Source organism: Mobula birostris, chromosome 13, assembly GCF_030028105.1.
Source record: "Mobula birostris isolate sMobBir1 chromosome 13, sMobBir1.hap1, whole genome shotgun sequence".
NCBI classification, from domain to species: domain Eukaryota; kingdom Metazoa; phylum Chordata; class Chondrichthyes; order Myliobatiformes; family Myliobatidae; genus Mobula; species Mobula birostris.
In genome coordinates, this window is record NC_092382.1 from 110,861,387 (window position 1) to 110,878,661 (window position 17,275).

A 17,275-nucleotide genomic window follows, 5' to 3' on the forward strand; every position below is an offset into this window, starting at 1 on the left:
CGTGTTTATTAGAAACATAGTATCATAGAAAACCTACAGCAGCATACAGGCCCTTCGGCCCACAATGTTGTGACGAACGTGTCCCTATCTTAGAAATTACTAGGCTTACCTATAACCCTCTATTTTTCCCAGTTCCATCTACCTATCTAGAAGTCTCTTTAAAGACCCTATTCTTCCCTCTTCCCTTCTGATCCAACAACCAGACATACTGCCAAACAGCCGATCTCTGGTGTGTGTGAGTGTGTGCGCCCTTAACTCCTGGTGGATCACTGGCACCTCCCTCTATTAGTTCTTATGCCCGACTGTATCTAAAGCGTTTTACCTGCTCAAGATGAAAATGACCCCAGGGGTACTCTGCACTGGCTCGTTAACCGCTTTCCCCTGCCTGGCTGTCACTCCGTTTCCTGTGTCCTGCACCGTGGGTATAAATACCTCTCGATAAGGCCTATCTTTCACCCGCTAAACCAATGGAATTATCTGAATCTCCCGAATGTCAGCATCTCAGAGGATCTGTACTGGGCCCAAAACTTTGGCCAGCTGCACTTTGTCTCGCTCCACGATAGGTCCACAACGGGTGCAATCTGATTTGCTCTCCACTGGGCCTGGACCATCTGGACAATAGCAATACTTACGTCAGGCTGCGGTTTATCGACAACAGCTCAACATTCAGCACAATCATTTCCTCAGTTCAAATCAACAACCTCCCTATCCTCGGGGAGGGTATCTCCCTCTGCAACAGAATGTTTGATTTCCTCATGGGGGACGCGCAGTCAGTGCAGAGCAATAACAACATTATCGATATACAGGTAGTGTTGAGGTAACAGACAGGCTACATAAGGACTTAGACAGATAAGGGAAATAGGCGAATGTGCAGCAGATATATTACAGTGTTGGAGAGTGTATGGTCATACACTTTGGTAGAAAAACATATAAGCGTTGACTATTTTCTGAATGGAGAGATATCTACTGTGCAAAGGAACTTCGTCCAGTATTCCTTTAGGGTGTATTTGCAGTTTAGGTCGGTCCCGATGTAGGCAAATGTGATGTTAGTTTTCATTTCGGAGAAATAGAATATATCAGCAAGGATGTAATTTTAAGACTTTATAAGGCACAGGTGAGGCTCAGTTTAAGTGCTGTGAGCAATTGCTGGCCGCTGATCGAGGAAAAGATTTGCTTACATTGGAGAAGGTTCACAGGAGGTGCACAATAATTATTCGGGGATTGGAAAACTTCTTGTCCGGGTAATCCTTCGCCGCTCCGGGCCAGTACGCACGGGAATCACACAATAAGTGGGGCATAAAGGTCGCCTCTCTAGTTTGAGATTTATCCTCTGGTGTTTCGCTCTCCCACCAGCTTAGAAATCCTCTCCACATCCACTCAGGGAAATCCTTTCGCCATTCGAAAGTTTTCGATGAAGTCACCCCTCATTTACTGAATTCCGGTGTAGGCCCAGATTTATCAAACACTCTTTTTGGAATCAAATTCTTGACTTTCCTTAGAGCCCTCTTCAGCTTCAGCACATTCTTTGTAAGATAAAGGTTCCACAACCATTCACAGTACCCCTGTGGAAAATGATGGATCACCGGCAGCCAACCAGTAAAGTCTCCGTTTATTCCCACTCTTTGCCTCCTGCCACCGAAACACCGCTTCATGCATTATACTCGCCACATTAAAATTCAACACCTTCAGTCCCGTATTCATCCTTTTTGATGGTGTCCACCTTTTACGATGCAACACAGCCGATTGACTGCAATGTTGCCCCCTCAAAATCCTCTCCTCAGTACACAGTGCCTCCGTTTGTAAACTAGTTACCTCATCGTTAGCACTATTTTAAGCCAATGTGAGCCAATTTTATCCTTGTGAACCTCGTCTGGACTCTCTCCAATGACAGATCATCGTTTCTGAGATATGGGGCCAAAATCTGTTGCCATTTCACTTGCTGTTGCCCTATAAAGCCTCGCCATTATCTCCTTGTATTTTTTTTTTAATCGTTTCCGTTGGAAATAAATGACAACATTTGTATTTGCCTTCATACCCCAGATCCAACCTGCACATTAAAGTTTCTGGGTCTCTTGCACAGGGGATCCTAAGTCCCACTCCACCTATGATGTTTGAAACTTCTCCACATTTAGATAATTGTCTGCCCTATTGTTCCTTTTACCGAAAGGCATTATCATACATTTCCCAACATTGTATTCCATATGCCACTTTCTTGCCATTTTTTCCAATTTGTCTCAGTCCTGTTGCAATCGCATTGCTTCCTCAGCACTACCAGCCCCGTCATCATTCTTCGTATTATCCGAACATTTTGCCACAAAACCATCCAAAATCATTCTTCAAATAATTGTCAAACAATGTGACAATCGAGGGCGGAATATTGACAACTAAGGGACAACACTAGTCAACGGCAGCCAAACAGAAAAGGCCACTGTTATTCCACCTCTCTGCTTCCTGCCTGCCCGACATTCCTCTATCCATGGCAGTATCCTTCCCGTAATGCCACAAGATTTTGTCTTGTTAATGAGCCTTTTGTGTGGCACCTTATCAAATTCCTTCTGAAAATCCAAGTAAATGGCATTCATTGCCTCGCCTTTGTCCATTCTGCTTGTTACTTCCTCTAAGAACTCTTACATATTTGTCAGACAAGATTTTCCTCATCAGAAACCATGTTGTCTTTGACCTATTTTATTGTTCCTCTCCATGAACCCCAACAACTCATCCTTTATAATAGACTCCAATACTTTCTCAACCACTGAGGTTAGGCTGACTGGCCTATAATTTCAGTTATTTAGCCTTCCTTCCTTCTCAAAGAGTGGAGCGACATTTGCAATCTTCCAGTCCTCCTGGAAACGGGTGGCTCTTGAAGATTATGACCAATGCGTACGTTTACTTTTCGGTAACCTCTCAGGACTTTGAGATGTGGTCCATCTGGTCCAGGTGACTTGCCCACCTTAAGAGCATTGAGTTTTACTCGAGCATTGCCCTTTGTAATCGCAAAGGCACTCACTCCTGCTCTCTGACACTCAACGATCTCTGCCACTCTGCTAGCTTCTTCGACACTGAAGACATATTTAAAGTACAAATTAGGTGGATCTGCCATTTGTTGTCACCCATTCCTCCGCAACAGCGTTATTTTACAGTGACCCAATCCCAACTCTCAACATCCTATTAACCTTCGTATGACTGAGAAAAAAAAACTATGGTATCCTGCTTTATATTATTGTTTAGTTTGCCATCATATCCTTTTTTTCCCAAATTTCCAACCTTTTGTTGCATTTTAAAATCTTTCAAATCATCCACCTTCTAACTCACTTTTGCTACCATACATGCCCTTTCCGTGGTTTAACTGCCGTCCTTAACTTCCTTTGTCAAACACGGTTGCCCACCCCTGCCATTTGAGAACTTCTTCTTCTTTGGGACAAATCTATCCTGCTCATTATGTACAATGACCAGATACTTCAGCCATGTCTGCTCTGCCGTCATCCCCGCCAGTATCCCAGCCGTTCCACCTGGGCAAGCTCCTCTCTGATGCCTCTGTAAATCCCATTCTCCATTGTGATAGTGAGACATGTGACCTATGCTTCTCCCTCACAAACTGCAGTATGAACTTACTCATACCTCAGTAGAAAACAGACTTCTGTTTTTTGACCGTAGCAATTACGAATGCTGAGGATTCGGTTTGAAATATCCCGGACCCTGGCACGAGGGAGGCAACATATTATCTGGGAATCTCATTCTTGCACAGCTCACCTCCTGTCAGGTCCCCTAACTAACGAATTCCCTATCACCACAGCGTGTCTATTAGAAACATAGTATCATAGAAAACCTACAGCACAATAAAGGTCCTTCGGCCCACAAAGTTGTGACGAACATGTCCCTATCTTAGAAATTACTAGGGTTACCTATAACCCTCTATTTTTCCAAGCTCCATCTACCTATCTAAAAGGCTCTTAAAAGACCTATTCTTCCCCTTTCCCTTCTTATTCTAGAGTCTGACCCACTGCCAAACAGCCGATCTCTGGTGTGTGTGAGTGTGTGCGCCCTTAACTCCTGGTGGATCACTGGCACCTCCCTCTATTAGTTGGCATGCCCGACTGTATCTAAAGCGTTATAACTGCTCAAGGTGAAAATGACCACAGGGGTATTCTGCACTGGATCGTTAATCGCTTTCTTCTACCCGGCTGTCACTCAGTTTCCTGTGTCCTGCACTGTGGGTATAAGTACCTCTCGATAAGGCCTATCTTTCACCCGCTAAACCAATGGAATTATCTGAATCTCCCGAATGTCAGCATCTCAGAGGATCTGTACTGGGCCCAAAACTTTGACCAGCTGCACTTTGTCTCGCTCCACGATAGGTCCACAACGGGTGCAATCTGATTTGCTCTCCACTGGGTCTGGACCATCTGGACAATAGCAATACTTACGTCAGGCTGCGGTTTGTCGGCAACAGCTCAACGTTCAGCACAATCATTTCCTCCGTTCAAATCAACAACCTCCCTATCCTCGGGGAGGGTATCTCCCTCTGCAACAGAATGTTTGATTTCCTCATGGGGGACGCGCAGTCAGTGCAGAGCAATAACAACATTATCGATCTACAGGTAGTGTTGAGGTAACAGACAGGCTACATAAGGACTCAGACAGATAAGGGAAATAGGCGAATGTGCAGCAGATATATTGCAGTGTTGGAGAGTGTATGGTCATACACTTTGGTAGAAAAACATATAAGCGTTGACTATTTTCTAAATGGAGAGATATCTACTGTGCAAAGGAACTTCGTCCAGTATTCCTTTAGGGTGTATTTGCAGTTTAGGTCGGTCCCGATGTAGGCAAATGTGATGTTAGTTTTCATTTCGGAGAAATAGAATATATCAGCAAGGATGTAATTTTAAGACTTTATAAGGCACAGGTGAGGTTCAGTTTAAGTGCTGTGAGCATTTGCTGGCCGCTGATCGAGGAAAGTAGTTGCTTTCACTGGAGAAGGTTCACATGAGGTGCACAATAATTATTCGGGGATTGGAAAACTTGTTGTACGGGGAATCCTTCGCGGCTCTGGGCCAGTACGCACGGAAATCAGAGGGGAAGTGGGGCATAAAGGTCGCCTCTCTAGTTTGAGATTTATCCTCTGGTGTTTCACTCTCCCACCAGCTTGGAAATCCTCTCCATATCCACTCAGGGAAATCCTTTCGCCATTCGAAAGTTTTCGATGAAGTCACCCCTCATTTACTGAATTCCGGTGTAGGCCCAGATTCATCAAACTCTCTTTTCGGAATCAAATTCTTGACTCCCCTTAGAGCCCTCTTCAGCTTCAGCACATTCTTTGTAAGATAAAGGTCCCACAACCATTCACAGTACCCCTGTGGAAAATGATCGATCACCGGCAGCCAACCAGTAAAGTCTCCGTTTATTCCCACTCTTTGCCTCCTGCCACCGAAACACCGCTTCATCCATTATACTCGCCACATTAAAATTCAACACCCTCAGTCCTGTATTCATCCGTTTTTATGGTGTCCACCTTTTACGATGCAACTCAGCCGATTGACTGCAATGTTGCCCCCACAAAATGCTCTATTCAGTACACATTGCTTCCGTTTGTAAACCAGTTACCTCAACGTTAGCACTATTTTCAGCCAATGCAGGACTTTCTGCATTGAAATTCCTGCAGCACAGGACAATAGTTGCGCCGATCTGAACCATCTGTTTATAACCTTTCTATGAGTTCTTACAACTATCCACCTCCACAACCTCTCCAATAACTGTTCTGGCACTCTGGCTCCCATCTCTCTGGAACTATCTGAAACCTAGGAGTGTAAACGGTATAATCTTCCCGGTTCTTGCCTCAAAAGCACGGGGCACGGGCAGCAATACTGAGATGACTACCCTGGAGATCCTGCCCTTTAACATAACGCCCCGTAGCCCCTCCTCACTCGTCCTACCCAGGCCGCTGGTAGCGAAATGGAGCACTCTCTGACTCGCTCCCCACTAGGCCTTGGACCATCTCGACAATTGCAATACCTACATCACGCTGCGGTTTATTGACAACAGCTCAGAGTTCAGCACAATCATTTCCGCAGTTCTTATCAACAAGCTCCAAATCCTGGGCAGTGCATCTCCCTCTACAACAGAATGTTTTGCTTCCTCGTCGGGAAACCACAGTCAATGGAGCTCCGTCATAACAATTCCGATCAACAAACAGTGTGGAAGCAGCAGAGCGGCAACAGAAGGGTTTATACAGATTCGGAAAATGGGCAAACTAATGGTTGATGTAATACCGTGTCTAGAGGTGCATGGTTATACAATTTGGTAGCAGAAATAAAGGTGTAGACCAGTTACCAAATGGAGAGAAAGTTCAACAATCTACGGAGGAACGTGATTTAGTTATCCTCGTGCAGGTTCCCTCAACATTAAATTACAGATACGGCACAACAGACCAATCTCCCGGTGGCCACCCACTTCAAATCTGCTTCCCATTCCAATTCGGATATGTCCATACATGGCCTCCTCTACCGCCATGATAATTCGAGGGATGGAGTTTAAGAGTTGCGATGTAATGATGCAGCTTTATAAAACTCTGGTTACGACACACTTGGAGTACTGTGTCCAGTTCTGGTCACTTCACTATATTAAGGATGTGGAAGCATTGGAAAGGGTACAGAGGAGATTTACCAGGATGCTGCTGGTTTAGAGAGTATGCATTATGGTCAGAGATTAAGGGAGCTAGGCCTTTACTCTTTGGAGAGAAGGAGGATGAGAGGAGACATGATAGAGGTCTACAAGATAATAAGAGGAATAGATAGTATGGAGACTGTCACCAGGCTGTGGAGAGAGAGCGGTGTAGTTTGGACAGTTTGGGGACAGACGTGGAACTCTGGAAAGTTCCAATGCACTGAATGCAAATCGTCCAGTAAGCGTTCCCATTGCAATCGTGATAAGCACCATTTCATTTGCGAGACGGCTGCATCTGTGTGCCTGGATATTCCTGAGGTGATCCACGATCTCTTGAAACAGCCAGTGCAGGAGATATGAATCACGTGACAACCTCCTCTTTCTCCTTAGTCTTTCAAATTCACTGTCAGCCCCCACCTGCCCCTCTCCCCTGCTTTAAACGCCTCTCGCTCTATCACTCTCTTTCCCCCAATCTTGCCCACACTTCCCGCGTCCCTCCAACGTCTCACTCCCCAATCTCATCTAATCAATCTCTCTGCTCTCTCTCACGTATCAGCAGAAACCTGTGCCCTCTTATTCTCGATTCCCCGAACCTGGGGACTGTGCGTGCCCAACCTATCTGTGCACCTTGTGGTTTTATGCACCCACCCCTACGCTCCAAGGAATAACGTCTGTTCATACCGCGAGCCCTGGAAACATCCTCGTAAATCTCCCTCTGCACTCTGTCCAGAAACACAACAAAAAGGCAGGCATATCTGCGATCCATACGTGTGTCCATGGCTGCACCTTTAGATTGGAGGTAGTGGGAGGAGCCAAAGGAGATATTCTGAAGAGTAAGGACGCTAGACAGAGCAGAGTGTTAGTAGAGGGGAACTGGTTAGGTCTAGAATCCAAAAAGAAGCGGAGAGCTTTGAGACCTTCCTGGTGGAGGATGGAAGTATACAGGGACTGGATATCCATGGTGAAAATAAAGGGGTGGGGGCCAAGGAATTTATCGTGAGACTTTATTGCAGTTTGTACAGTACAGTTTGCATCAGCTGTGAACGAGACACACTACCCTCACTGTCACACAGAGATGTTCTTCAAAGGGACACTGAAAGAGTTTCGGCGTCACCGACACGAACCACAGATGACACGAACACGCCCTTATCGTGACAGTGACACACTGACAGGCTCTGCACCGTAGCAGAAACTCACCACTCAGCGATACCAACACAGAGTCGCGCCCTGCACTGTAGCTGTGAAACACCCTTACCCGTATGGATAACACCCACCCTCTCCAAAACCCTTCCCCCACTCCGACAAACTCTCCCTCTCCTATACTACTCGCCGTCACCGTCAGAGTCTCCACTACACCAGTCGCGTCTCCGTCACCCATCCCTCACCGATAAGCAACCCCGTCTCTGTGACACACCCTCCCCTGCACACTTCGCCGGTCCTATCATCCCGTACGTACCCATGCACCCCTCCCCGTCTCCGTGATACACTGAACCCGCTAAACTCTCCCCAGCTACGTGTCCCTCCACTCTCCTCCCTCTGTGTCACAGGCAATTGTGGGAAGTATGAGGGGGAGATGACGTCTGGTGTTGCACCTCCCCCATTCCACCGGACATCTATCACCAGGTTCTGAGCCAGTCCACAGCTCTGAATGCACAGTAGTTCCACACCACTTGCATCAGTGTCTGCAGTCTCATCACCCTTTCCCTGGCCTCCTCTCTCCTCCCCTTCCTTCCTCTTCCAGCAGCACACCGTCCGCTCTCACACACACACACACACCATCTCCGAGAGACACACACTCAATTTGAGATTACTGGAAAGCGGAAGGACTGGATATTGGTGAGTGGGGAGACTGGAGGAGGGGGAGCGTTGTGCAGTTTTTTTCTGATTCCAGTGGAGTTAGCTCCGGTGGGGCGGGAGGTACTTCACATATCTGACCCGGGAATGTGATAGGATAATATATAGGGAGCTGCGCTGTTTGTCTGATCCTGGAAGTGTGTGATGGGACGGTGTGGATGGAGTTCCACTCTCTGTATGACCCCGGAGTGTCTGTCGGGACAGGGTTGAGGGAGTTGCCCGCTGTACCGGATCGAGGGTGTGTGTGATGGACCGTTGTGAGGGAGCGTCACTCAGTATCTGTTTCCAGAAGTGTGTGATTGGATTATATGGAAGGATTCTCGCTTGTTTGTGACTCCTACTCATTGGCCAGTGCATTTCGGCCATGAAACAGTCTCCAATCAGAGACAGAGAGCAAGAAAATGGTGACTCGCAAGTTCTGCTCCAAAGGCTGCGATCAGATCACCCTTTCTGTGGCCTCCACTCTCCTCCCCTTCCTTCCTCTTCTCTCAGCACACCAGTCCTTCCTTATGATTCTGAAGTGTGTGAGTGAGCAGCCGCAGCTCCTAGTCCATATAGGTACCAATAACATCGGTATGAATGGGGAGGTGGTTCTGCAAAGTGAGGTCAGGGATTTAGCTACTAAATTAAAGGACAGGACCATTACCCGTCCCGGCGTGTCAGACACAGGCAGACCATACAGTTTACCACGTGACTCAAGTGTGGTGTCGGTGGGAGGGCTTCAGAATTTGGGAAAATTGTGTTTTTTTTTCCAAGGAAGGTGGGATCTATACAGAAGAGATAGACGACGGCTTACACCTCAACTGGAGGGAAACTGACATCCCAGAGGGATGATTTTTTTCCGGTACCGTGCATGGGAGTTTTTGGGAGAATTGTTGAACTCGAGTTGCAGGGGGATGGGATTCAGGGTTCCAGAGCAGATAGCGAAGTCGATATGGATACAGATGTTGTTAAGACCTCAAAAAAAAAAAAAAAATCAGGAATCAAAAGGTTGTGCATGATCTGTCTGCTGCCCTGGGCTCCGCATATTTTAATGCAGGAAGCTTTAAAAAAAAGGCAGTGAGATCAGGGCATGAATAGACACAGTGAATTATGATTTTGCAGCAATTATTGAGAATTGGTTGTAGGGGGAGCAAGCAGGACAGCAGAATATTTTGGGTTTCCCTATTTTCAGACGTGAGAAAGCCAAGGACTTACAGGAGGAGGTGTGACATTACTGAGCAGAGAACATGTCGCCGCAATGCACAGTCAGAACAGACAAGAGAACTCGTCTAAGTGAGGCATTATGGGTGCAAACGAGGAATACGGGTTGTATGACCATGTTCATGGGGCTACATTATACACCAGACAACAGTCCACTCGATTAGGAGAAACAAAACTGCATGAGATCACCGACTGTTGCTGAAATACAAGACTGATATAGCAGGCAATTTTAGCTTTTCAACTGAGTCCCATTCTGCAAGAGCACCAGTGCGAGAGATTTTGTCAAAAATATTCAGGGAAGATTACTTACACGGTACGGAGAAATCCCAGCGAGAGGGAAGACAATACTTGATCTCCTACTGCAAAATGAGAGAAGCCAAGTGTCAGAGGTTTGTGCAGGGGAACACCTTTAATCTGGTGATCAAAATACCATCAGTTTCAAGGTAGTTATGAAAGAGGAGAGGTCCGGCCCTCGGGTTTGGATTCTAAATTGGAGCACGTCCAATTTTACCTTGGATCAAAATGAATTTGGATAAAGTGAATTTGGACAAGTTGTTTTCTTGCAAAGGTGTACCTGGTAACTGGGATCCAAATCGCAGTCTAATCTCAGTGTGGAATGCAATGACCTATACTGTGAATAGTGGGAAGTGTTGAAGGAGGGAGGGACAGAGGTGTACAAGTCCGGGGTATAAACACTGTGAATAGTGAGGTGTGCCAAGGGACTGACACACGCGTCACCTCGACACCGACACACCCCTTACCGTGACAACGACGCGTCCTTCATTGCGTCACCGATACACCGCCACAGCCTGCATTGTAATGCTGACACACTCCTCCCCGTCTCCATCGCCTGTCTCCTCGCTAACAAACCTCCATATCTGCGTGCCGAATTCCACCCCTTTATCCTTCCACGCATGCGTCACACAGACCTCTCCTGCACCCCGGCCTGTTTCTGTAATCCCACACCTCCCCTACACCCCTACATCCCTCTGTGATCCACTCCACTCCACCCCTCCCTCTTTGTGTTCAGAGCGAAGTGCGATGAGGGAGTGGAAGAGTTAACGTCTGTGGCCACACCTCCCTCTTTCCAACCGAATATCGATCTCTCGGTTCTCAAACTCTCCAATGCTCGGTGTGGTTGAACCGATTGTGTGGGTTCACCCCAACTTACTCCAGTGGCTTGCACGCCTTCACCGCAAAGCCCGCTCCACACATTCCGTCACAGAAACATACAAAAACTGCAGCACAATACAGGACCTTCGGCCCACAGAGTTGTGCCGGACACGCCCCTACCTTAGAAAATACTAGTCTTACCAACAGCCTTCTATTTTACCGAGCTCCATGTACCTATCTAAAGGTCTCTTAAAATAGTGTATCGTGTCCGCCAACACCACTGTAGCGGGCAGGCCATTCCACGCACTCACCACTCTCTGAGTAAAACATTTACACCTGACATCTCCGCTATACCTGCTCCCCAGCAGCTTTAACCTGTGTCCTCTTGTGGCAACCATTTCAGCCCTGGGAAAAAGCCTTTGACTATCCACACGATCAATGTCTCTCATCATCTTATAGGCCTCTATCAGGTCACCTCTCATTCTCCGGCGCTCCAAGGGGAAAAAGCCGAGTCCACTCAACCTATTCTCATAAGGCATGCTTCCCAATCCAGGCAACATCCTTGTAAATCTCCTCTGTTTCTTTTATATGGCTTCCACATCTTCCTGTATTGAGGCGACCAGAACTGAGCAGAGTTATCCAGGTGTGGTCTGATCAGGGTCCTATGAAGCTGCAGTATTACTTCTCGGGCCTACATTCAATTCCAAGAGTCTTGCCATTAATACTACATTCTGCCACATATTTGACCTACCAAAATTAACCACTTCACACTTTTCTGGGTTGAACTCCATCTGCCACACCTCAGTCCGGCTTTGCATCCTATCAGTGTCCCGCTGTAACTCCTGACAGCCCTCCACACTATCCACAACACCTCCAATCTACCTGAGGCCCTGCGACAATGGAATTTACCATAATGTTCAATCGACCGCAGCAGATCTTGACTTCTGCCGTGTGAACACTAGGGGGCAGCACAGACTGCAGGCCGCGCCACACCGCCCTCACGTTGTGCAGCTCCTTCATTTCCTCTGCCAGAGAACAACATTTGTGTCATCAGGAAACCTACCAATATATTACTCCACTTTCTCATCAACGACATTTATAAAAATCACGAAGACTGAGGGTCACAGAACAGATCCCTGACGCACTCCACTGGTAACCGACCTCCATGCAGAATATGACTCGAGTACAACCACTCTTTGCCTTCTGTGGGCAAGCCAGTTCTGTAGACACAAAGCAATGACCCCTTGCATCCCATGCCTCCTTACATTCTCAATATGCCTTGCATGGTGTACCTTATCAAATGCCTTTCCGAAATCCAGATACTCTAAATCTACTGTTGTTCTTTCATCAATGTGTTTAGTCACATCTTCATAATATTCAATCAGGCTCGTAAGGTATGACCTGCCCTTGATGAAGCCATGCTGACCACTCCTAATCACATTATTCCACTCCAAATATTCATAAAACCTGCCTCTCAGGATCTTCTCCATTAACTTACCAACCACTTAGATAAGACTCACTGGTCTATAATTTCCTGAACTATCTATACTCCCTTTCTGAATAAAGGAACAACATCTGTAACCCTCCAATCCTCTGGAAACTCTCGCGTGCCCATTGCTAATGCAAAGATCATCGCCACAGACTCAGAAATCTCCCCCCTCGCTTCCCACAGTAGCCTGGGGTACATCCCATCCGGTCCCGGCGACTTAACCAACTTAATGCTTTCAAAACGCGCCAGCACACGCTCTTTCTTAATATATAAATGCACAAGCTTTTCGGTTTGCTGTAACTTATCACGACAATCACCAAGATCTTAAGCACAGTGAATACTGAATACAGTATTCATTAAGTACCTATGCTATTTCCTCCGGTTTCATACACACTTTCCCACTGTCATACTTGATAGGCCCCATTCTTCCACGTCTTACCCTCTTGCTCTTCACCTACTTGTAGAATTGCCCTGGGGTTTTCCTGAGTCGTGAAGGCCAAGACCTTCTCATGGCCCCTTCTGGCTCTCCTAATTTCCTTCTTAAGCTGCTTCCTATCAGAACATAGAACATGGAACACTACAGCACATTATAGGCACTTCGGAACACAATGTTGTGCCGACCCTCAAACCCTGCCTCCAGTATAAGCCCCCACCTTAAATTCCTACATATACCTGAGGAGTAGTCTCTTAAACTTCACTAGTGTATCTGCCTCCACCACTGACTCAGGCAGTGCATTCCACGCACCAACCACCACTGAGTAAAAAACGTTCGTGTTATATCCTCCTTGAACTTCCCACACCTTACCTTAAAACCATGTCCTCTTGTATTGAGCAGTGGTGCCCTGGGGTAGAGGCTCTGGCTATCCACTCTATCTATTCCTTTTATTATCTTGTACACCTCTATCATGTCTCCTCTCATCCTGCTCTCCAAAAAGTAAAGCCCTAGCTCCCTTAATCTCTGGTCACAATGCATACTCTCTACACCAGGCAGCATCCTAGTAAATCTCTTCTGTACCCTTTCCAATGCTTCCACATCCTTCCTCTAGTGAGGTAACCAGAACTGTACACAGTGCTCCAAGTGTGGCCTAATCAGAGTTTTATAGAGCTGCATCATTACATCGCGACTCTTAAACTCTATCCCTCGACTTATGAAAGCTAACACTCCATAAGCTTCCTTAACTATCCTATCCACCTGTGAGGCAACTTTCAGGAATCTGTGGACATGTACCCCGAGATCCCTCTGCTCCTCCACACTACCAAGTATCCTGCCATTTACTTTGCACTCTGCCTTGGAGTTTGCCCTTCCAAATGGTACCACCTCACACTTCTCCGGTTTGAACACCATCTGGCACTTCTCGGCTCACTTGTGCATCCTATCAATGTCTCTCTGCAATCTTCGACAATCCTCTACACTCTCTACACTCTCTACAACACCACCAACTTTTGTGCCGTCTGCAAACTTGCCAACCCACCCTTCTACCCCTACATCCAGGTCGTTAATAAACATCATGAAAGGTAGAGGTCCGAGAACAGATCCTTGTGAGACACCACTGGTCACAATCCTCCAAGCTGAATGTACTCCCTACACCCCGGCGCTCTGTCTTCTGCAGACATGGCAATTCTAAATCCTCCTGGCCAAACCTCCCTGGATCCTATGCCTTCTGATGTTCTGAATAAGCCTACCGTGTGGAACCATGTCAAATGCCTTACTAAAATCCATATGGATCACATCCACTGCACTACCCTCATCTATATGCCTGGTCTCCTCCTCAAAGAACATTATCAGGCTTGTTAGACACGATCTGCCCTTCACAAAGCCATGATGACTGTCCCTGATCAGACCATGATTCTCTAAATGCCCAAAGATCCCGTATCTAAGAATCTTTTCCACAGGTTTCCCACCACAGACGTAAGACTCACTGGTGTATAATTACTGGACTATCCCTTATGCCGTTTTTTGAACAAAAGGACAACATTCGCCTGCCTCCAATCTTCCGGTACCATTCCGGTGGACAACGAGGACATAATGATCCTAGCCAGAGGCTCAGCAGTCTCTTCCCTCGTCTCGTGCAGCAGCCTGGGGAATATTCCGTCAGGCCCCGGGGACTTTTCCAACCTAATGTATTTTAGCAACTCCAACACCTCCTCTCCTTTATTATCAACATGCTGCAGAACATCAAACTCACTCATATTCTCCTCACCATCAACAAGATCCCTCTCATTGGTGAATACCGAAGAGAAGTATTCATTGAGGACCTCGCTCACTTCCACACCCATCAGGCACGTTTTCCCACCTGTATCTCTAATTGGTCCTACCTTCACTCCTGTCATTCTTTTTTTCTTCACATAGTTGAAAAATGTCTTGGGGTTTTCCTTTACCCTGCGAGCCAAGGCCTTCCCATGCCCCCTTCTTGCTCTTCTCATCCCCTTCATAAGCTCTTTTCTTGCTTCCCTATATTCCTCAATAAACCCATCTGATCCCTGCTTCCTAAACCTCATGTATGCTGCCTTCAAGATTACAAGATTAGCCTTGTAATCTTCTGGATCTCTAACATTTCCTACCTCAGTGAACCTTGAGAAACTTTTTTTTTTCTTCTTTCGAGAATTATTGCACCCTTTGTACGCCACTGTTCCTGTACCCTACCATAACTTCACTGTTTCAATGCAACGTAGATATGCAGAACTCTAGACAAATATCACCTGGATATTTGCCACATTGCCTCCGACTTTTCCCTGAGAACATCGGTTTCCAATTTAAGCCTCCATTTTCCTGCATGATAGCCTCATAATTACCCGTACACTTTTTAAACGCTTTTCTAACTTGTCTGTTCCTATCTCTCTCCAATGCTATTGCAAAGGAGATGGAATTATGATGACTCTCTCCAAAATACTCTCCCACTGAGATATCTGACACCTGACCAAGTTAGTTTCCCAATACCAAACAAGTACAGCCTCTCCTCTTGTAGGCTTATCTCCGTATTGTGTGAAGAAAACTTCCTAAAACACCTAACAAGCTCCACCCCTCTTCTAAACCGCTTGCTCTGAGGGGATGGCAATCGATATTTGGGAAATTAAAACTCCTTTACGACAAATTTATTATTACACCTTTCGAGGACCTATTTCCCGATCTGCTCCTCGATATCGCCGTTACTATAGTTCTCCACACCCCATCCGTTCACACAGACAGACACAGACACACACAAACACACGCACACATGCACACACAAACACACACACACACACACACACACACACACACACACACACACACACACGCAGCCCCCCCACACACACGTACACACACACTACACACACCCAAACACACACACACACACACACTCACACAGAGCAGAGGGGAGGGAGGGAGCTTCGACTCTTTTTTTTTTCTGAATCCGGTAGCGTGGGCCTCGATGGAGCAGGAGGAAGGGGGCGAATTCATAAAATAACTGAACCGAATAGCGTGTTATGAGACGCGGTGGATGCAGCTCCCCTTTGTGGCTGAACCCTGACAGTGCGTGTTGCGACTGTGTGGAGAGAACATTACTCAGTGTCTAACTCAGGGTGTGTGTGTTAGGACGTTGTGCAGTATTTTTGTCTGACCCCGGGAATGTATTAGGGACGGGAAAGAGGGAGATTCTCTTTGTGTCTATAGCCGGACGTGTGTGATAGAACAATGTGGATGAAGCTTAATTACTTGCCTAACCACGATCTTTTGCACTGGATCGTTGTGGGGGGTTGGGGGGAGTGGGGCTCACTCTGTGTCTGACTCCGTGAGGGAGATGGGACGGTATGGAGAGAGACTCCCTCTGTGTCTGAGTCAGACAGATATCTGATTTCAGTGTCTCCAAGCAGAGATCAGGAGCCAAGTAAGTGTCACTCACACTGGTCGGCGAGTGGCCATTAAAAAACAGCGATTAGAGGAAGTATCAGCGTTTGAAGAGCAACCAATCAGGGTCCGGAATTTATTAGAAAGGACCGGTGCAAGCCGAGAGCCAATAATTGGTGTGGGCAGTGCTATCGTGGGGATTTGAGGTTTTAGCTCTTCGATGATTCAGCCAGGAGAGTCTCGGTTGAGAGAAAGTACATAGATGTATTTTCCGTTATTTTACTGTTTCCTTTTTTATAATTGCTCTTTTAGAACAGTAGGCATGCCTGGCTGCAGAATTGAATGTTCCTCTTGTAGGACATGGGAATGCAGGGAGACCTCCAGTGTCTCTGACGTCTTCACCTGTGAGAAGTGCATCCAGATACAGCTTCCAACACTCGGCGTTAAGGAGCTGGAACTGGAACTGGATGAACACAGGATCATTTGGAAAGCTGAGGGGTGATCGGGAGGACATATTGGGATGAAGTTAGATGCATCGTGTAGGAAAGGGGAAACAGTGTGAAAGTCAGGAAGCTGAAAAGAGTTGTGGAGCCAGAACAGAATATTCTTGTGGCCAATCTCCACGGCAAGAGGTAGACTGGGAGAATCTAATTGGATTGGAGGGATATGGAGATTGCGAAGGCAGAAAGGATTTCACTAGTATAGCACAGAATTGTGAGCGAAGGGCCTGTATTTTTCTGTGATTTATGTCCACTGCTCTTCAGGAGGGGAGAGACTGATTTGAACTCAGAGAGTGGGAAGATCAGGGGTGGAATAGATCAGGGAAAATGACAATTAACAATGTCGAGGAACGATTTTTCCACAGACGACATGGTCAGTGAACGACCCACAGGGAGAGACAGATCAGACTCAAGCATATGGCTAATCTGCGTTTTAACAGCGACCCTCATTATCACGGGTATCTGCTGGAGGATTCATGGTGAGTTTAACACCGGTCGTAACGACCAAACCGCAGAAAATGAAAATGGCCACTATAACAGCGATACACTCCGAACATTACCGGGAAACACCCTTCACTGCGGTACCAACACACCCCTCACTGCGGTACTGACGGGCCCCTTACCATG

General features: G+C 46.7%; 2 protein-coding genes across 3 annotated transcripts in view; one reads left to right on the forward strand and one right to left on the reverse strand.

Moving 5' to 3' along the window:
- LOC140207344 (oxidized low-density lipoprotein receptor 1-like) overlaps nucleotides 1-17,275 on the reverse strand; it is a 172,532-nt gene that overhangs the window by 61,916 nt on the left and 93,341 nt on the right. The gene's annotated exons all lie outside the window — the stretch shown is intronic.
- The window catches only part of LOC140207351 (C-type lectin domain family 9 member A-like), a 32,674-nt gene continuing 23,820 nt past the window's right edge, over nucleotides 8,422-17,275 (forward strand). For both annotated transcript variants that reach the window (XM_072275900.1, XM_072275901.1), the window contains exons 1-2: nucleotides 8,422-8,499; nucleotides 17,014-17,127. In XM_072275900.1, coding sequence (XP_072132001.1) covers nucleotides 17,019-17,127 — 109 coding nt within the window. In that variant the 5' untranslated portion in view covers nucleotides 8,422-8,499; nucleotides 17,014-17,018. The remainder of the gene's footprint in view (nucleotides 8,500-17,013; nucleotides 17,128-17,275) is intronic.